The 21,201-nt window shown below is 39.7% G+C and overlaps 3 protein-coding genes and 1 long non-coding RNA gene across 4 annotated transcripts; 2 read left to right on the top strand and 2 right to left on the bottom strand.

The window, feature by feature from the left end:
• Window positions 1–85: 85 nt before the first annotated feature.
• LOC137598708 (uncharacterized) lies at window positions 86–14,801 on the bottom strand. Its single transcript, XR_011036723.1, has 3 exons — window positions 14,664–14,801; window positions 296–546; window positions 86–224 (listed from the first exon to the last, which is right to left on the bottom strand). It is a non-coding gene; the product is annotated as an uncharacterized lncRNA (long non-coding RNA).
• Window positions 170–1,371, top strand: pole4 (polymerase (DNA-directed), epsilon 4, accessory subunit). Its single transcript, XM_068319147.1, has 4 exons — window positions 170–528; window positions 684–768; window positions 908–949; window positions 1,167–1,371. Exons 1-4 carry the CDS (start codon window positions 274–276, stop codon window positions 1,178–1,180), a joined length of 396 nt encoding a protein of 131 aa, XP_068175248.1. The 5' UTR covers window positions 170–273; the 3' UTR covers window positions 1,181–1,371.
• ccl44 (chemokine (C-C motif) ligand 44) lies at window positions 13,664–16,698 on the top strand. The gene is made up of 5 exons (XM_068319148.1): window positions 13,664–13,797; window positions 14,674–14,803; window positions 15,446–15,593; window positions 15,784–15,862; window positions 15,984–16,698. The coding sequence occupies exons 1-4, from the start codon at window positions 13,734–13,736 to the stop codon at window positions 15,820–15,822; spliced, it is 381 nt and encodes a 126-aa protein (XP_068175249.1). The 5' UTR covers window positions 13,664–13,733; the 3' UTR covers window positions 15,823–15,862; window positions 15,984–16,698.
• Window positions 16,699–17,712: 1,014 nt separating this feature from the next.
• On the bottom strand, window positions 17,713–20,442 carry LOC137598779 (excitatory amino acid transporter 1-like). Its single transcript, XM_068319248.1, has 3 exons — window positions 20,216–20,442; window positions 18,173–18,307; window positions 17,713–17,911 (listed from the first exon to the last, which is right to left on the bottom strand). Exons 1-3 carry the CDS (start codon window positions 20,440–20,442, stop codon window positions 17,713–17,715), a joined length of 561 nt encoding a protein of 186 aa, XP_068175349.1.
• Between the last annotated feature and the right edge of the window lie 759 nt (window positions 20,443–21,201).

Raw genomic sequence — 21,201 nt, 5'->3', positions numbered from 1 at the left:
TAAGAATAAGAATAAGAATAAGAATAAGACTGTTGCTTGTCTAGCCTCGTCTGGCACCCAATCGGCAGAGATTAGTTTGCAGTTTGTCCAATGATCGACGACGTTATTTGGCGGGAGAGGAAAGGGCGGGGCAGGATCGTATTCTGTCCAATCAGCGGGGAGCTCTCGCTGACACACCGGAAGAACGTACTGGCGCGCTGCTGATTCGCATCTGCGAAATGTAACTAAAAAGGATAGTGACCTCTGTGTGAATAAATCACGTCACAGAAGAAAATGGCAGCAGCAGTGGCCTCACCTGTGAACCCCACAGAGCACGGCCTTGACCGGTGCGGGGTTGAAGAGGAGAACCACGGGGCCGAGGCGGAAGAGGAGAGCAGCCCGCAGCAGACGGGCCCCGCCGCCGCTGCCGCCGTGACGCACAGCCGGCTGTCCAAACTCCCGCTGTCCCGCATCAAGGCGCTCATGAAGACCGACCCAGACGTGTCTCTGGCCAGCCAGGAGTCTGTGTTCATCATCGCCAAAGCCACGGTAAATCTGTGTCTGTGTCTGTTTGGAACAAACAGGTCAATAAATACACATAAATAAATGTAGAAATATAAAAAGTTAGTCCTTTAAAAATCTCCACTTTGTGCGTCATCCTTATTATGTTAATAATAATAATAATATATATTTCTTTTGCGCAGGAGTTGTTTGTTGAAATGATCGCTAAAGATGCGCTGGTTTATGCCCAACAAGGAAAGAGGAAAACCTTGCAGAGAAAAGATTTGGGTAAGTATGTGAAAATATTTTAAAAGTTTTCAAGCACCTGGTTGTGACAACTTCAAAAGTATGATTCATTTCCCACAAAAAGTTAATACAGAGTGGGTTTTGCCAGTGGAAATGTAATAAGGATTTTGTCCTCCAACAGACAACGCGATAGAGGCCATTGATGAATTTGCGTTCCTCGAAGGTGAGCCCTGCTGAAAGGTCAAGAATTACTTGAGTTTGAATTAGTTTTAGATTTTTAATGAGTGCATCATCAGTTACACTCAGTAATACAGCATTAGAATAAGAACAAAAGAATACTAAAGATGTAATATACAGCATGCTCATGCAGATATGTTTACATTCATCAGAACTTACAAATTTGATCAGTTTATACTAATTCTTCTTTATTTTCTCTGTAGGCACATTAGATTAAACGGTGCTTCAGGACAGGAGACCATTCAATATCTGCAACTGTCTAAGAATTGTACGATACAGGGACATTTGTAATGCTTTTTTTAATGTCAAATTCTGAACTGGATATTCATAAAAGTTTTTTCTACAATGTGCCATAAATTTTTTGTCATACCTAAAGGAAAATATTTCAGTGGTAAGGTGTAAATGTTTTGTAAATATATATAAAATATGACCGGACAAAACAAAATAAATGACAGTTTTAACAACCAGTGTTTGTGAAACGGTCTTCATCTGCATGTTCGCGGCTATAATTATTCATAAGCAAATTCCAGGACAAATATTTCTGTCTCTGATTATTGTGTGAATGGAATGTCAATTTATTTATGGGTTTCCCTTTAGTTCAAGGTGGGAACCTAACATCAGGTCAGTCGTTGGTGTTTGTGTCATCTTAGTTTTATTGCTGTACAAAACTGATTCAAGGTTGCAAGAATTATACTAATGCTTATAACATCTGTGAATTTAAAAAGTATTTGTATTGTACTTGGCATTTCCCCTGAGAGCTCCAACTGGATTTGTGTTGTTATGAAGCTCTGATAACTTTAGAATAATTGAAAAAAACATCCACTTGAGGCAAAGTTTCATTATTACATTTTTCCACATCATATTTTAACGCATAGAATAATTAATCGTTTTTTAAAAACGTCTTTAAAACATGAACATGAGGATGTTTTGATACAAGAGCACCAGCACAATTGCCATGTGCTTTTATTTAGTTTTTTTTTTTAAATTGTCACTACTGTGCCATGTGTTTAGTCAGATGTCCACTTAAAGTTTATGTTAATATGGTCATAAAATGTGGCCATTTTGAGTCTGCAAACAAGACTCCTTAACAACTGTGTGGTTGAGATGCTGAACAAATCAAATTATTTTTCTCACAAGGACTAAAAATTGTGATCGATCTCATTTTGATTTTCCTTTTGATCAGCGCTTTCCATGTGATGGGGAAACACTGCAACACAGCTTTGACATTTCTTCAGTATAGCTATAGCTGTGATATTAAGTTATTTTTTGTGAATAATCACCCAAATATTATACAATATAATTTTTATACTCCATTTTGTAGCCACAGCAAGTTTTTGGGTGGGCATAAATTACCAAACTGAGATGAGATAGAGGGATTAGATTTCTTGCACAACACTGACTGCTACATGAGAGTTTGTATTAGAAACGAATGAATCTCTCTACAAATGAGATGTGTGTTGTTCCTCCTGCACCATTTGTTAAAATACATCAAAAGTGTTCAGTTTCACACACTAAGCACAGTCAAGACCCCACAAGTTTTTGTAATGGGGATTTTCAAAATAAATGGCTGAGTGTGTTTAAGCTGATTTTCTGGGTTTAGTGTTTCACGGAGTAATGAAACAGAACTGTGAGAAGCACAGAAGTTTGGATCCAGAAGAGCACCAGTCAACTCCCTACAGAGGAATGCCTGACTGGCACAGTGGAACATGAAGTGCTCTTTTCTAATAAAATATAATCTCATGTTGAAGGGTTAGAATTTATTTTATTTCCACAATCAATAAAGACATTCCACCAAGGAAATCTCATGTGAAAAGAAAATGTGGAGCCTCCTGCTTCCCACAGCAGGACATGAACAATAAAACTAGGACTGGCTTATTTCCTTCGTATTGATGGGAACGTGGTCTCCTGAATATTTTCAGTTTAGATGGTTTATCTTTGTCTTGACTGATTTTAATGTAATAGCATAGAATTTTTTTCCCCTTTAAAAAAACAAGTCATTCTATAAAGTTTTGAAGATATTCAGGGGTCAAACTAAAAAAATGTGTGACTGACCAATGATAATTTGTGTAAGCCATGTTTGTGTGTCTGTCGGTAATTACTGTACAACTTCAGTGCATAATGGTGAGCATTGTCACTGATACATTGTTCAAATACTTCTATGTGTATCCTTTCTTTACCTGGTTGATTGTTTTCATTCAAAACTGTTTGATCTCAGTTACACCATAATAAACCCCCAAATCATGACTGTAAACCAACAGAACCTCTCTTTTCTCCTTTTACTGTAGTCATTATACATAACATATAATGTTTGTACGTAGTTATTTCTCAGTAACAGTGATGAAGGTGTATCGATAACAGTAAGGGCAAGGTAATCAATCAGTCTTTAAAAGTAAAAAGGGGTACTCTTGATTTTGGCAGAAACTTGGGGGGGGGGGGTGCTCTCTGTGTCCGCAGTGGTTCCCTTTAAAAACCTTCAATCTCATTGAGTTTTCTAGAAGTGTGTATCTGAGCAGGAAATGGTTGTTGGTGACTTGTGTACGTAGCCCTGTCCAGTGTGTTTCCCCTAGCATCAACAACCAGTTGGGATGGGCCCCCGCTCACAACCCTGCATGGGATGAGCAGATAGAAATGTATTCCATGTATGAAACGTAGAATAGGACGAAGAGACAACAAAAATCTTATGATGATGGATAAACAGTTTAAAACAAGCCAATTACAGTAATGACGGTCTCATCTTCAAAAATGAGCACAAACAGTTTCACTTGTTTTTAAATTTTTGGCTTGTTTGTTAGCTGTTACGCTTCTTGTTAGAAGCTAAAACCCCAGTAACATACAAATAAATCATTGAAAAATCATACTTTGTGATTTCCCGATTTTTTTTTTTTTTTATTATTTTTTTTTTTAAGATTATGTCTCTTCACAGTGTCTATGATGCATCTATGATGAAAATTTCAGGCCCCTCCCTAGTTTCTCTGTGAGAGAACTTGCAAAATCGCAGGAGGTGTAAGTATATATGCTCCTCACTGTATGTAGGACATGTCAAAGCTCCCTTGTAATCATCATACTTTTGTCTTAAATACTGCTAATTCTATGGTTAATGGGTCAAATTCCTTGTAAGTACAGACAATCTGAATTGGATAGTTGACTACAACAGATTCCAAAATTTTAGGGCACAATATCATGTTCATTCCACTTGTTAGTTAAAATAGGGGATTTTAAATGTAAAACATGTTTTTAAATGTGAGTAATTTCTGGGTGGCAGCCCTTCTATTTCTCTTTGGTGTCCAAAAAGTCAGTCCAGTTTGACAACTAATCAGCAAACATGTTGAAATGCAAATTAAAATACAATGGGTCTTTCGGCTGCATTTAATTCTGTTCTGGCTGATGCAGATACTGGAGATGGGTGGATGGATGGAGAAATCTGCCCTCAAGTTATTTCTGCTGGACCGACATCAAAGTTTGACAGCTATAATCAAATGTTTAGACGGTGAAAAGGTTAGTTTATCTTTTTCAGTCAGTTCTGTTGTAAATGATCTAACATGGAACAATCTTATTTATGATGATCATTCATCATCAAGAAGAACTATGATTAAAAAAAACAAAAACAGAGAGACATGGGAATGCATCACCAAATGTTCTTTTTTCCTTGCATGACTTACAGTCTCAGTAAAACCACTGAGGTGCTTCCATGAAAAAAATAAATTAAGAGCTTGGAAAATGTTGTAAAAAGTTTTTTTAAAAATTCTTAAAATCAAGCATATAAAGGAAAACAATACATCACATTTCATTTGCACAGATCCTTTGGACATACTTTAAGCATATTGGCAGAGGGAAGTTGGAAACACGAGTCACTGCAAAGTAATATTGCTGAGATACCAGTGCAGGATGTGTAATGAATATATTTTGTAAGTGAACACTGATAGGGCCCTGCCTTAGTTCCTGTGGTTTAACAGATCTTAACATTCAACAAATTATTGTTTGGCACCTAAAACATTTTTGGAAGATCTCAGAAATATTCAGACAACAAGTTAACCACATGTTCTTTATGGGATAATGTATCCAAACCTTGAATGTGAAAATATGTCATCTGTGCAATGTGGGGCGAGGTTAGTGTAGAAGTGTGTGTGTGTGTGTGTGTGTGTGTGTGTGTGTGTGTGTGTGTGTGTGTGTGTGTGTGTGTGTGTGTGTGTGTGTGTGTGTGTGTGTTGGGAGTGGTGTTAACTGTTCATGAAACTGACCCAAGAAATCAGGTTGGAATGTCAGCTGCAAAAACATACCGTCCACATGACCACTGGTCGGCTTGTGAGCCAGATACATTTTTTGCATATCTTTAGAGCAATTAAAATATCTTCTGTCCAGGTGTACAGACTCACAACATGTGGGTACTCAAAAGTAAAAGCTATAGAAGTGATTCGTAAGGCTGACGGGATCAGCCACATTATTCTTTACAGAGGGTGAGGAGCCTGAGATAAGAAGAGGTGGTATGGCCTCCTGGAGATGCTGGAGGGTTTGGTTCACTTCACTGAGTGTGTAGCTTTCTTCTTCTCTGTGCAATAAAGTAATGATGGATTCTTAAAGTAATGAATGAAATGAGGCAAATATGGAGGTGTGTGAAACCAGTGACAAGCTTTTCTCCACCACAAAACTTAAGACAGCCTGAAAATATTTTGTAATATGTTATCATCCAATACTGGTCAATAAAAATCAGAATACTCAGGTGATTAATGTAGCTCAGATCTATTTCCAGTAGCATTAGGTGCAGATCTGCCATTAATTCAAACCATATTTGTGTTAATCATTAGTAAACCACTAATGATTAACAGAACATTCCGAAAACTGGGAATAGGGTTCCAGGTATGAAGAATTACTGAAGTATCTCAAAATATTAACTTAGAAAAAATATTTATTTAATATAATTTCTCAGCTTCATGAGACCCGTGAAAATTCAACAAAATTTAAAGTCGTACTTCAAGTCTAGACCTTGTAAAAAGTCATGTTTTCATGTCATGTTAAATCTCTCATCAGGGATTGTCAAGAAAGTCTCTGGTCTCCTCAATTTTTTTAGTCTGTCTCAAATCGAATCATGTGACATCATGTTATTCATGATTTCATGAGGTCAAATCATGTCACTCCCCCACTTCAAGTGTCCATTTACATGATTATTGTTTATGATGTCAAATACTAGATTATCCTGGATTGACATGTCACTGTGTAGATTATAGTGGGGGTTTTAGGCGCTAACAGTGACTTGTGGTGTTCCCAGTTGAAGTTAGGCACATCTAACCTCTGACGCATTAATCCTAAGGTAGTGTGGCAGACCTGCAAGAATAGGCAGTGTGCACTTACATATTGATAAGAACTACACCTCATTTGTAGATATCAAATTATGTTATTGCATGTCAATATGATGTGTCAGCAGTGGGATGAGGCAAATACTTGTTGGTGGTAACATTTGACTTTGGCATTGCCGTCATTACTCTTTTCCAAAATGTCAGGTTGAAATAGGACTTTAAAAATCCATTGCATGAGAATTCCTTTTTTTTCTCTGCATAATCAGGGCCTGATGCTGTTTTCTGTTGAAACCTCTATAATGAAAGATGTAGATTCTTGACTGTCACATGGAGCCTCCAGTTTATTCATGTGGTATTTCTGTTATAGACATTTCAGTAGGTAATAATTGTAGCTTGATTTATGGACAAGTGGGATGAAGCTTCAAAGATATATTTTTCTTACATCTGAATCATTTTATTGGGCAAATATATTAGACTTATTGACATTGGTGGGTTCTCAGAAGCCAAGTCATAAAAAATAAGAGCAAGAAAAACAGTTTGACTAAAAAATGAATGGGTTTCATGTTGACTCCAAGACCTTTCAAACTATTGGAAGTGCTAAAGAAAACTTGAACAAAAAATATTTGTCACATTTTTAAAAGCAGCTACGACGTTCTTTATACAGTTAGATTGCCACAAAACATATTAGGATGGATCCAAAAGAAATGTCAGAAATAAAGTCTGAATGTTGACAAAAATATTTGAAAGTGTTCAAAAATTAATCAAAATTCTCGTGAAGAGATTCATTGTGTAAAGAGCTTTGTAAGATTTTTCTGATTCTCCAAACCTCAGCTCCTTAGGCAAGGAGAAGAGTTGAGGGGCTTGAACTGAAAACACGCAGTCATGTTTTGTCATCAGCCAGGATTCTGGAACAGCCAGAATGACTTTGAATGAGCATGTGACACTGTGTCCTCATGTGGGAGCACTAGTCCAGCATGGACATAAGACATGAAATGCCTTTAAAATAATGAAAACATTTTGAAATCAGTTGTATACCTCACAGGACCCCATTGGGTAGAGATGCTAAAAGAAGACCTGTCTACTGTTGTTTGTTTAAAGCCCTGCAGCTGCATTTCATATTAGCTGAACGGGTAGGACAGCTTTCAAGCCCTAAACTGAATGCATGAGTTACAAGAGTCTAGATATGATGAAATAAAGGCAGGAATGACCATCTCAGGTCAGACGAGGACGAAGAGAGAAGACATTCGATATTTGTGAGACTCCTTGGTTTATACATACAAGACTGTACATTTGTGATCCATCTTTTTAAAGGAATGGTCTCTGTCAAAGCCCACCCCAGGATTTTGGCTGCAGGTCTGACATTGTAAGATAAGGAACCAATTATGTATGAGTGGAATGAAATAATAAAAATATACATGCTTCTATTTTTTACTATGTTGAAGATCTCATTTGTTTAATAATCAGGGTATAGCATAAAATATACTACCTTCCAAATGTATATTCTAATTTCCCCAAACTGGAAAATGAAATCCATTTGTGCACTGTGGTGAACCATCATGTATTGGTATTTCTATTTTAATTTGCCTATTATTGGGCCATTGTATTGACACCAGCTAAAGGTAAAAGAAAGGGCTTTTCATGAAAACATTAAACAGTGATCTAAATTCATTGTCCCTGCTCGATCTTCCTCAAAAACTACAGTAATCCGTTCTTCTTTCCACCGAGATCTGCCTTGATATAAAATTTCATCAAACTCCGTAAACAGAAATCTGAGATAAACAGAAATTGGAGATAAACAAACAGACCCATAAAGATGCAAACAAACAAACTAGAATGCAACCAAGTATAATGCATAACTTTGTCAAAACAGGCCCTTTAAATCAGTCAAGCCTAATTTAAATAGCCAAGCCAAACATTTAAACGTGGTGGATTTAGATTATGATCTGGATCTACACCAATGTTCACACCCATGGAAACCCACACCAACCAACCAAACAACCATCCAACCAACCGATAGACCAAACCATTACCAATAAGCAGTGGTGGGCCTTCAGTGACGTTCTCCTTAGTCAAACGTGAATAAATACATCCCATAATACTGTAAGCGGCTCCCATCGCTGCCACCAATGTAGCGTTCAGAACTTTACTGTTAATAACTTCTCTCAAATGGGACAAAAACCAGCGTCAGCCCCACTCCTTTTATTGTCACTGGCACAGAAGAACTCGCAGCCACACCTTTATGGTCGTCACACATCTACGTCACAGAATGAAACCGACTGAAATTACCATCATTTATGACACCACAGCTGGAGAAACGAGATGCAGACATACACTAACACACTACTAGATGTTGCATCACCTCTATCATGTATAACACGGGCTAATTTCCAGCAGGGACACAAGTCTCTACACACATTGCAGAAGAGCAAGATTTTTTTTTTTCATTTTTAGTCTTCTTCTTCTTTTCCTTTCGGCTTTCCCCTTCAGGGGTCACCACAGCGAATCAATTGCCTCCATCTAGCCATGTTCTTTGAATCCTCTTCTCTCACACCAACTACCTTCATGTCTTCCCTCATTACATCCATAAACCTCCTCTTTGGTCTTCCTCTAGGCCTCCTGCCTGGCAGTTCAAAACTCAGCATCCTTCTACCAATATATTCACTATCTCTCCTCTGGACATGTCCAAACCATCTCAGTCTGGCCTCTCTGACTTTATCTCCAAAACCTCTAACATGTGCTGTCCCTCTGATGTACTCATTCCTGATCCTATCCTTCCTGGTCACTCCCAGAGAGAACCTCAGCATCTTCATCTCTGCTACCTCCAGCTCTGTCTCCTGTCTTTTCCTCAGTGACACTGTCTCTAGACCAAACAACATCACTGGTCTCACCACAGTTTTGTACACCTTTCCTTTCATTCTAGCTGAAACTCTTCTATCACACATCACACCTGACACTTTCCTCCACCTGTTCCATTCTGCCTGTACACACTCTCCATTGCTCTGGACTGTTGAGCCTAAGTACTTAAAATCCTCCACCTTCTTGATCTCTTCTCCCTGTAACCTCACTCTTCCACTTGGGTCCCTCTCATTCACACACATGTACTCTGTCTTACTGCGGCTAACCTTCATTCCTCTCCTTTCCAGGACAAACCTCCACCTCTCTAGCTTCTCCTCCACCTGTTCCCTGCTCTCACTACAGATCACAATGTCATCTGCAAACATCATAGTCCATGGAGATTCCTGTCTAACCTCGTCTGTCAGCCTGTCCATCACCATGGCAAACAAGAAGGGGCTCAGAGCTGATCCCTGATGCAGTCCCACCTCCACCTTGAACTCCTCTGTCACACCTACAGCACACCTCACCACTGTCTTACAGTCCTCATACATGTCATGCACTGTTCTAACATACTTCTCTGCCACTCCAGACTTCCTCATACAATACCACAGTTCCTCTCTGGGCACCCTGTCATCAGCTTTCTCCAGATCTACAAAAACACAATGCAGCTCCCTCTGGCCTTCTCTCTACTTCTCTATCAACATCCTCAAAGCAAATACTGCATCTGTAGTACTCTTTTTTGGCATGAAACCATACTGATGCTCACAAATGTTCACTTCTGCCCTTAGTCTAGCTTCCACTACTCTCTCCCATAACTTCATTGTATGGCTCATCAGCTTTATTCCTCTGTAGTTGTCACAACTCTGCACATCTCCGTTGTTCTTAAAAATGGGCACCAGCACACTTCTCCTCCATTCCTCAGGCATCTTCTCACTATCTAAGATCCTGTTGAACAACCCAGTCAGAAACTCTACTGCCACCTCTCCTAGGCACTTCCAAACCTCTACAGGTATATCATCAGGACCGACTGCCTTTCCACTCTTCATCCTCTTCAATGCCCTCCTCACTTCATCCAGACTAATCTTTGCTACTTCCTGGTCCACAACAGTCACCTCTTCTAGTCTTTCTTCTCTCTCATTTTCCACGTTCATAAACTCTTCAAAGTACTCTTTCCATCTTCCCATCACACTACTGGCACCTGTCAATAGACTTCCATCTCTATCCTTAATCACCCTAACCTGCTGCACGTCCTTCCCATCTCTATCTCTCTGTCTTTCCAACCGGTATAGGATCAGTCTCTCCCTCCTTACTGTCCAACCTAGCATACAAGTCATCATAAGCTTCTTGTTTGGCCTTTGCTACCTCTGCCTTCACCTTACGCTGCATCTCCCTGTACTCCTGTCTACTCTCCTCAGTCCTCTCAGTGTCCCACTTCCTCGTAGCTAACCTCTTTCTCTGTATACACTCCTGTACCTCCTCATTCCACCACCAAGTCTCCTTATCTACTTTCCTTCCAGATGACACACCAAGTACTCTCCTACCTGTCTCCCTGATCCCATTAGCTGTAGTTCTCCAGTCATCTGGAAGCATCTCCTTGCCACCCAGAGCCTGTCTTAACTCCGTCCTAAAAGTCATGCAACACTCTTCCTTTTATTTAGCTTCCACCATTTTGTCCTCTGCTCTGTCTTTGTCCTCTTCATCTTCCTCACCACCAGAGTCATCCTACACACCACCATCCTATGCTGTTTGGCTACACTCTCACCTACCACTACTTTACAGTCACTGATCTCCTTCAGGTTACACCGTCTACACAAGATGTAGTCTACCTGTGTGCTCCTACCTCCACTCTTATAGGTCACCCTATGTTCCTGCCTCTTCTGGAAGAAAGCATTCACTATAGCCATTTCAATCCATTTTGCAAAGTCAACTACCATCTGTCCTTCTGCGTTCCTCTCCTGGATACCAAACCTGCCCATCACATTCTCATCACCTCTGTTTCCTGCACCGACATGTCCATTGAAGTCTGCACCAATGACAACTCTCTCACTTCTAGGCATGCTCTACATCACTTCATCAAAGTCCAACCAGAATTTCTCCTTCTCCCCCAGCTCACATCCTACCTGTGGAGCATACCCACTAACAACATTGAACATCACACCTTCTATTTCTAGCTTCAGACTCATCACTCTATCCGACACTCTTTTTACCTCCAGGACATTACTAACAAACTCAAGATAACTCCTACTCAATTTCTCTTCCATCTACACCATGATAGAACAACTTGAACCCTGCTCCTAAACTTCTAGCCTTGCTACCTTTCCACCTGGTCTCCTGGACACACAGTATGTCTACCTTCCTCCTCTGCATTATGTCAACAAACTCTCTACCTTTTCCTGTCATAGTTCCAACATTCAACGTCCCTACTCTCGGTCCTATACTCTTGGTGTTCCTCTTCTCTTTCTTCGAGCGAACGCACTTTCCTCCTCTCCTTCTTCTTCGAATCCAATTTCCACCGGCGCCCTGTAGGTCAACAGCGCCGATGGCGGTCGTTGTTAACCCGGGCCTTGATCGATTCGGTATGGAAGTCATAGGTTTGATTCGCATCTTTGATTTGGCAAACGTTTTACGCCGGATGCCCTTCCTGATGCAACCCTCTGTATTTATCCGAGCTTGGGACCGGCACAATAAGACACTTGCTTGTGTCCTCTTGCGGCTACATTTTTCATTTTCATTTTTAGTATATTTGTTATTTTATTTTAATTGATTTGATATACTGTAAATTAAATTGAATTACAAGAACATTAAATATGAAAACTTAGATAAATTAAATGTTTGTACTCACTGCAACAGCTGTTGAAACGGCTTATTTAAACACAAAATCCATTCTTCTTTCTTTCCTAAGAACCCTCCCCATACTGATATTAAACCACCTTCTATCTGTGTTACCTTTTCCCACACTCTCATTGACTGTTTAAAGCACTTTTGTGTCTCACGTAAGTCCAAGACTCACTGAATCAAGCACACTTCCGGGTGCTGTCAGCCAATAGAATACGCGTACAGTATCATGTGACCGCCTACCAAAAATCGACAATGAGTGAGGGCGCACTGTATATATTTATACTTATATTTGATTATATTTATTTAAGGAAAATGCATTCAAATAAAATTAACTTTCAACCGCCCACCACTACCAACCAGCCATCCATTAACCCACCAACCCAATAACCAACCAACAAACAACATATCATCCACCAACCAACCAACCAACCAACCACTCAGCTATTTGTAACATTCCCTTTAAAACCAAATATCATTCATATATGTTGTTATTCAAGATTAAGTTAAGGTAATAAATTCAGTTTACCACAGTTTCCAGGTATGTTTGGCATTTAGTGTGGAATCTCACAGAGGACATAACTATGCTGCAAGTTCCAGATGCACATGTCAGACACTCCTTATGTTCGCACTCTTACGTACTACATTTACAAACCTGGGATAAAGGATTATTATTTGTAGATTACTGTGTACTATAAAAATGCTAAGACATGACTAAATGTAAACTATGACGGTTTTGGGGTGACTGCTTATCTGTTCTTTTAGGTTTCATTCCTTTAACAAATACACTAGGACCAATGAAAAGAAGGACATAAGTCAGTTTATTCCCCAACCTATACAGTACTGCTGTTTGTCCATGTTGTTTATTTTGTCTTGTGCTTTGGAGGTATTAGACGTTACAAAAAAAGTCTGCCTTCTCTCAAGTATAAGTTAATGGAACTAGACCTTACGCCATTCACTAAATGCAAGGTACCAGAAACAGATGTGCAACAGCTGGAAGAACAATATGTTTCTATCCTGGTTACTCTGTGTAAACTCACAGACCTTGATGTGAACAGCTTTCTGTTGGAATGAGGTCCAAGCATTAGGATAAGTAGGCACTGCGAACGCTTACTCAATTGACAGAGACATTGGCAATGTTTACATCTTATTCCTCACAAGCACGAGGCTCCTGTCCGTGCGCAATGGCTCATTACATTTTGTGCTGTGATATGTTGTGGTAGAATGAAAATAGTTAGCAATGAAGTGTGTGGTTTATCTTACAGAGGATTTCTGAACAGAGACATTGCTGTGGAATTATTATTTTTTGCTTGTTTTAACATCAAGACGTAAATGCCATCCAGTTCTATCGTATTTGAGAGAAGGAAGACATCTATACAGTCATTAACTATAAAACTTGGTATCTTACTCAATAATACTCTCGATGAAAAAATAGCATAACAGATAAGAGCAAAACATTTTTATTTTTTTTTGTGGGAACTGCCCCTTTAAAGCCTGATGAGACAAATTGAATAAAATTGATATCCTGAGTGAAGAGGCAGGAAAAGAGAAACGAGTTACAGGTGAGATACTGTAGGTGTGAAAGAAATAGAGAATGAGAAAGTGAGTAAGCTGTGACATGACTGGGAAAAGAAAAGATAAATGGGGTGGGAAAGACGCTAAAATAGAAAAAGAGAGGTGGTGGAAGTGAGTGGGTGAGAGATGGGCAGGGAGGTACAAAAAGAGGGAGGGAGTGATATAAGAGAGGCAGCCATAGAGGAAGAGGTGACAGAGTAGATTATCCTTCACTCCCTCTCTGCCAGCTTCATCATGCTCATGCTGCAGATGTTGACTGTTATCTCACTGACTGTTATCCTCCTGGCATCTGTGGAAGGTAGGACACACACTTGCACACACCCTGCAGGTGGACAGTGTAGCAAACAAAGCAATGGCGATGATAGAACAGGGCAGAACAGGGAAAGAGGGATAGCAGCATCAGCAGCAGGGACGGAGGCACGGATGTAAACAGAGGGGCAGAACGTAGGAGGACAGGCATCTGAAATCACACAGGAGGAAAGCAACTGTCAGGGGTCTGTTTGTGCAACGCTGTTCTGAAATATTGTGACAGAGCTGGAAGTGTGGTGATGTGTCTGAGAGAGGGTTTGTAACAAGGCAGCACTGTCCTATTTTCAGTGCTCATTCGTCCTGCTGCTTGCGTCTCACTTTAATTTTGTTTACGTTTGCTTTGAAAGGCATCATGGCACACCCTCCACACAAAAGACAAACACTCCTCCTCCCTTTGTCTCACTTTCTCTTTCTTGTATTCCACTGCCATCGTGTGTCTTGCAGCACAGTGGGCTGCCATTGTAATCCCTCTGACATTCCTGTGCATACGTGTGCCCATATGTGACTTGTGTGTATGTGTGTGTGAGTATTTACCATAAAGCCTGTGCACATTCTGCAGGACAGATATCTTTTTATGCGTCCAATTCATGACTTAGTAACCTGTCACCATGTCTATTGTTATTTGTAAAACATGCGTTAAAATACACAATGTTTGAAACTTTGGTGACCATCGTGATGTTTGCTTAGTTGTTCTGTTTGTGTTTGAGTATAAGATCTTCACTCTGATGTGGCTCAAATAACATCAAAGTTGGAAAATAGAAGGCAACAAACCAGCGCATTCAAATTAACATGACATTCAGTTTCAATTAATTTTCTTTGTTTATTTTCTTTTTCTCTCTCTGCCATTTGTCTCACCTTTTCTCAGGTAAAGGTGTGCAGATGCAAAGGGATGTCCAGTGCTGCATGTTGTACTCCCAGGGTAAGGTGCGTACCAAAGACGTGTTGCGGTTTGAGGTGCAGACAGAGGGGCCCGACTGCAGTATACAAGCCATCATGCAAGTATTTCAACTATCCACTCCTGGAGCTAAAGAGCGCACAGCAATCTGCAGGCATGGAAAATATGCTGCTTGTTAGAGGAGGGCAGAGCTGGGCTGAGAGGCATTGTCATCTTTCCAGGTCATGTTGTTATGACAGGGCTTTAAGCTGTAATTGCCAAGGAAGCAAGAAAAGAAAAATGTGGGCATAACAAGCCATCTGAAAATGCTGTTTGAGCCAGCTGAGCCCTGCCACAGCCTGTCAGTCAGCACAGCAGGGTTTAGTTAAGTAAATCAAGCTGCATTGTAGTACCTTTTGTATGCAGCAACTCAGAGAAATCTGGTGTAGCTGGGGAAAGAGGGTCTTTTTTTGTGTGGTCTAAACAACAAAAATGTTCTTATACAGCCGATATGTTTAATTCTTTGAAGATTTCTTTCAGTAGTTCCAAATCTTTTTTCTTTAACTTTTTGTATATTTCATCAAGGTTTGATTTCTCTGTCACAGAGAAAGAACTTTTTTTTTCTCTTTTCTAACATCTAAAACTATCTAATCTTTTTTATTTCTGCTGACCCAAATCATCAGCTGCTTTGCTGCCCCTGACATACATATTTGTAATTAGAATGACTTCACGAATGACAATTATTGTTGTGCTCTTTTAATAGCCTTTATACAAAGAAGGCAGTGAAATGTGCAGACCCCAGAGACCGGAAGGTAAAGAGGTTGTTGAGAAAGCTCCTGCAGAGGCAGAGAACCAAGGCCCACCGCACCATGTGGCTCCTTCCTCACGACAACCTGCCCGTCATGTCAGAGGTCAAATATAACTGCTGTCACAGTAACAGCTTCTTTTATGAGTTGTAATAAAATAGCATAAAATCAAAACATTTTATTCAGTGTGATTACTGAGGGGTGATATTATAACAAAAATTCTATAATTTAATTTCCATGTTACCATGGGAATTAAGAAAAACATGAAACATTTATATCCTCTTGTGATCATCAGGACAAAAAAGACAACTGGGCGGTGCTTAACACGGAATGATGGAACATTGTCAGATATTGAAGAAAACTCATAGTCACAAGTAAGTTTTTTTCTCATCCAAATGTCATGTTGAATCGAGGTTAATTCATGTGTGATATGTCAAAATACCTCTGATCTAAGTCTGATCCTATATCTTCAATCTCTTAATTTTTTTTTTACAGGCCAAGTAAATTTCCGGCAGCTTGTCATCTTTGCATGACAAAGCTCACTCTCCTATCGTCTTGTGTGTGTCTCTCTCTCTCTCTATCTACACTCTGTCACCCTGGGACCAGGCATGGGTAGCAATACATACTGTATTTAAATCGCTTCAGATATTTAAACATGAACTGTGCTTGAAAAATTCCCAGGCGTGTGGCTAGAACAGCCCCAGCAGAGGAGTATTTATCTGTAAGATAATTCTTTTTTATGGCTCATACTGTTATTTGCCTGGATGTTTCCCTCTAGATTACTACTACACTTGAATGAAACCAGTGATATTAATGATGTATATCAACAAAATACTTTATTCATTTTGTAACTTGTATACCATCAGTGACATGTTAGAAATCAGAGTGGAATCAGAAAATTTTTACCTGGAGACAACGACCCATGTCACATTAAGTGCTGATATACTCATATTTTGTCCACTATTTGTGCTAACCATCTGTAAAATGTGTACAACCAGAATTTAAATGTAGGTCGCATTTGTGTTTTTCAACAATAGTCTTTGACTAAAGTATGCCAAAGGATTCATAATTAAATTCACTACATGGCAAGGCTGTTCAAATCAAGAGGGCTCAATTGTGAATTATGAAGTATTGTGTTGTAGAATAATGCACTGTATGCTAAAACATAGTATCACAAGTGAACTCTTTTATAAATTAATCTGAATAATGACTGGAACGGTCTGGTTTTCTTTTTGTTGATGTCTAGTGTGTTTGTGTGTTTTATTCACTACGCATTATAACATACTTTGTTTGGCCATACTGGGAGTGTGTATGCACCTAAACAGACTTCAGGTTATTTGGCCGGTCCCAAATTGACCGTAGGTGTGAGTGTGTACATGCGTGGTTGTCTGTGTCTCTGTGTGGCTCCGCGGTGCACTGGCATCGCGCCCGGAGTTTCCTCCGCCTCACGCCCTAAGCCAGCTGGGATAGGCTGCAGCTCCCCGTGACCGCCACAGCGAACAAAAGCGGTAGAGGATGAATGAATGAAAATGTGACCCATATGTGTCAAAAGAGAACTCCTGCACAGGAGAACATTGACCACCAGGGGTAGCCACAGACACAATAATGATCACAGTTCAATTTCTGAGCCATGTCTTTGTCCACTAAAATGCTGAGCTTTTTTACTAAAACAGTATCAAACAAGAATTAAAGCCATTAATGAGTTATAGAATCACACAAAGTGAAAAGAAGCTTTGAATGAACCTTTCATTTCCATGATTATTCACTACACTTTCCTCTAAAACGATCAACATCAAAGCATAAAGCAAACATACGTACATGCATTTCATTAAGCAATCGATAATTTTGTTCACTGTACCTTTTCACAAAGGAAAAACTGAAATTGGCAGCCAACGAGATACTAAATGACACAAAAATTATAAATATTTTTTATTGGTAGCACAAATTACAAAGCAGAAAATACAATCATGTGTACTGGGACGCAACACACCAGAGTTTAACATTCAAGTACATTCAAATTTGTAAAATGACATTAAGCAATCAAACAAGTGACATAAAAATATTTTTAAAAATGTATGAATATTATAACTATATAAATACAAGATGAAAAACAACTTCTACTGATATTTTTTATATTTAGTAATTGCTATCGAACTGCTATTACAGGTAGTCACAATCAGAATAACAAAAAATGTGTTTGCAGAAGAAGTTATAGTGCTTGTCTTCACATTATGGTCTCACTGTTGTGGTGGTTGAGGGAATAATTTTCCTTCCAGATATGCTGGTATGGCCTCTCGTTCTCTTCAATAACAGAGTTGCAGACAGCAGCATCGCAACTCTGCAGTTCTTCACGAGAGAGATGTTCTACGATGCCAGCCCCGAGAGAATCCCCCAGAACATTGATGGTGGTGCGCAAACGATCCCTGAAGAGTGAAGAAGGAGAGTTGTCACATAGACGTACAGACAGGGAGCATATAAGAGTCAATCTGATATAAAACAAAACCCTAAGCTCAAAACGTGGCTCTAAGGGCAGACTAATCTGTGACTTTGCATTATGCATCAGTAACCTTTGTAGTGGTGGGACCTCTTGACTCTCTAAAGCTTTACAATGACATTTAGGCTGGCAGAACCACAGAACCTAAACCAACCAATCCCCGTCATGATGACATTCAGTTGGAACTCACAAGAACCAATCCACAGCGATGATCAGTGTTATGTCCTCTATGGGCAGTCCCACCGATGTCAATACGATCACCATGGTAACCAGGCCAGCCTGAGGGATGCCTGCTGCTCCGATGCTGGCAGCGGTTGCCGTGATACTGTGTGGTTAGTGGGAGAGATGGAGGGGAGACAGAAGACGTTTAATATGGGAAACAAACAAACTGCACATGTACACTCCTCATGGGGGTAGTAGAGCGATGGATACTGATGGAAAAATTCAGTGTTTATTATCATTGCTTCATTATTGTTTCATTATTTCATCGTTAATCACTCACGTATGTCATAGTTAACAAATCACATTTAAAGTGAAGTTCCTATTACACCTGCGATGATTTTCTTGTTTGATGATCTATATGCAAAACATGTTCCTATTCAACTATAAAAGACTGCAAGAGACGCCAGCAATCCGGAGAATTGAGCACACTGCCCTGCATCTGCTGGTGTCTCTGCGGTACAAAAAGTTAACTTGCGTTTGCCTGTGTCTGTATATATCTGATTGTTTCTTACAGGATTTCTGGAGAATAACTACACGGAGACAATTCTAAAATCTTCTGAATCATCTTTGTGTTTTTTAAGAACTAAGAAAAACTTGTGCACAAGTTGTCCAAGAGGACAAAACATATAGGCTATTTAAGAGAAATACAGTGATTAAATAAAAGAACATGTTTAATTTAAAGTTAAACAAAAATTATTTTTTAAATGTGCCGTTGATGAAAGGCCAAAGTACTAAATTTAAAGTTGCAAAACACCAGAATATCGACTGCTTTGGTGCTTGCAGTATTATTGATGCACAATCAGGTTGTAAACTCAGTTAATCTGTTAGCCTGGGGAAACTTTTCATCTTGCCTGTAGATTTTGTCCAGCCTCTTCTCCAGTTTGATTTATAATTAGAAAACCAAAGCCAGTGAAAATGATTTAATACGTCTCATTCGCACATTAAAATGTTTAAAAATTAGTAAAACATTTATAGTGCACAGTAATCCCTTGCTTATTCGTGCTTCAAGATGCACAGCTTCACTACATTGCGGATTTTTAGTAGGTAGTCACATGATACTGTACGTGCATGCTATTGGCTGACAGCATCCGTGTATGTGCTGTGTTCCAAGACTCACGGAACGCAGCGGACTTCCGTGTATTAAAGAAACACTTTTCTTTAATACAAAAGTGTTTTAAACTTTAAGAGTCTTTGAGAGTGTGGGGAAAGGTCAGTCAGATATAAGGTGTTTTAACATCAGTATGGGTAGGGTTCATAAACGTTTAAATTACCGTAGATAATAAAATGAATATTTTGTTCCTATATCTCGGAATTTCGTTTTTCACAGGGGGTCCTGGAACGCCTTAACTGCGAATAACAAGGGATTACTGTAATCAACCCAAATGTTTGCAACGATGTTCAACACAGAGCAGCTCCAGAGGAATCCATAACTATTTAACAGCGGGCACCATTTGGTCACCGTCATCACAGCTCCCAAACAGTCAGCTCGTGGTGATGGAAGCTGGTCACTGACTACCAGTTGTAATATTTCTAACTTGTTCATATAGGATAGATATTCATAGAAAACTACACCATACCGTTCACTACTTCACCAAAAACTCCTTTTGTCCTCATTGTTTTGATTGACAGACATTCCTACTTTCATAATTGTTGGTGATTTTATTTTGAATATTTTTTGTCTTAGTGTCATTTCTCGATAAAGCTCCTGTGACGTTGCAATACAGTATATTCTACAGTACATGGAGTCTGTACAGTAGCAGAGAGAAACTACAATGTCACATGTTGCACAACCTACTCTACGACTTTTTTTTAGAGCAGAATGTTGATGTGTATTTGGCAACAACAGTGAAGACAAAACAGTCAAAAACAGCAATGAATGAAACCTGTTTTGGCTATCACATTGTCTGTTGAACCCCAGTTTTGGTATCTCAGGTGTTATATCTGGATTCAGCATCTGGAGTGTTTCTAGATGTGGTGTAAAACAAAACTATCAAAACCAATACAGGTTTACCTGATGGTGAGAAGCTGTCCTGAGTTAAGATCCATGTCATTCACTTGAGCAATAAAGATAGCCGCCACGGCCTCGTAGAGGGCGGTGCCATCCATGTTGATGGTGGCACCCACAGGGAGGATGAAACGTGTCACACGTTTATCTACGTGGTTGTTTTCCTCCAGACAGCGGAAGGTGATGGGCAGGGTGGCAGAGCTGGTATCATCATGACATGGAACCAAAGACATGAAGTGAAATGTTTGAATTAATTGATTAACTGATACCCATATCAAGATTGTTGTGTTGTAGCCACAAATGTAGCCGCAAGAGGGCACAAGCCGGTATCCTCTTGCGCCGGTCCTGAGCCCAGATAAATACAAAGGGTTGTATCAAGACATAAAACATTTACCAAATCAAGCATGCGAATCAAATCTATGACTTCCTCAGTCGAGGCTCGGGTTAACAACGACTGCCATCAGTGCTGTTCACCTACAGGGTGCCGGTGGAGATGGGACTACTGTTGGTCGAAGAAGAAGAGGAGGAAAGTGTGTTCGTAGGAAGAGAGAGAAGAGGAACGGCAAGAGTATTGAACTGGGAGTAAGGACGTTGAATGTTGGAGCTATGACAGGAAAAGGTAGAAAGTTGGTTGACATGATGCAGAGGAAGGTAGACATACTGTGTGTCCAGGAGACCAGGTGGAAAGGTGGCAAAGTTAGAAGTTTAGGAGCAGGGTTCAAGTTGTTCTATCATGGTGTAGATAGGAAGAGAAATGGAGTAGGAGTTATCTTGAAGAAGGAGTTTGTTAGGAATGTCCTGGAGGTATAAGAGTGTCAGAAAGAGTGATGAGTCTGAAGCTAGAAATTCAAGGTGTAATGTTCAATGTTGTTAGTGGGTATGCTCCACAGGTAGGATGTGAGCTAAGGAGGAGAAGGAGAAATTCTGGTTTCACTTTGATGAAGTGATGCAGAAAATACATATAACTTAGAGAGGTGTCATTGGTGCAGACT

Source organism: Antennarius striatus, chromosome 7 (assembly GCF_040054535.1).
Source record: "Antennarius striatus isolate MH-2024 chromosome 7, ASM4005453v1, whole genome shotgun sequence".
NCBI classification, from domain to species: Eukaryota; Metazoa; Chordata; class Actinopteri; order Lophiiformes; family Antennariidae; genus Antennarius; species Antennarius striatus.
This window is presented reverse-complemented; position numbering and strand designations above follow the sequence as displayed.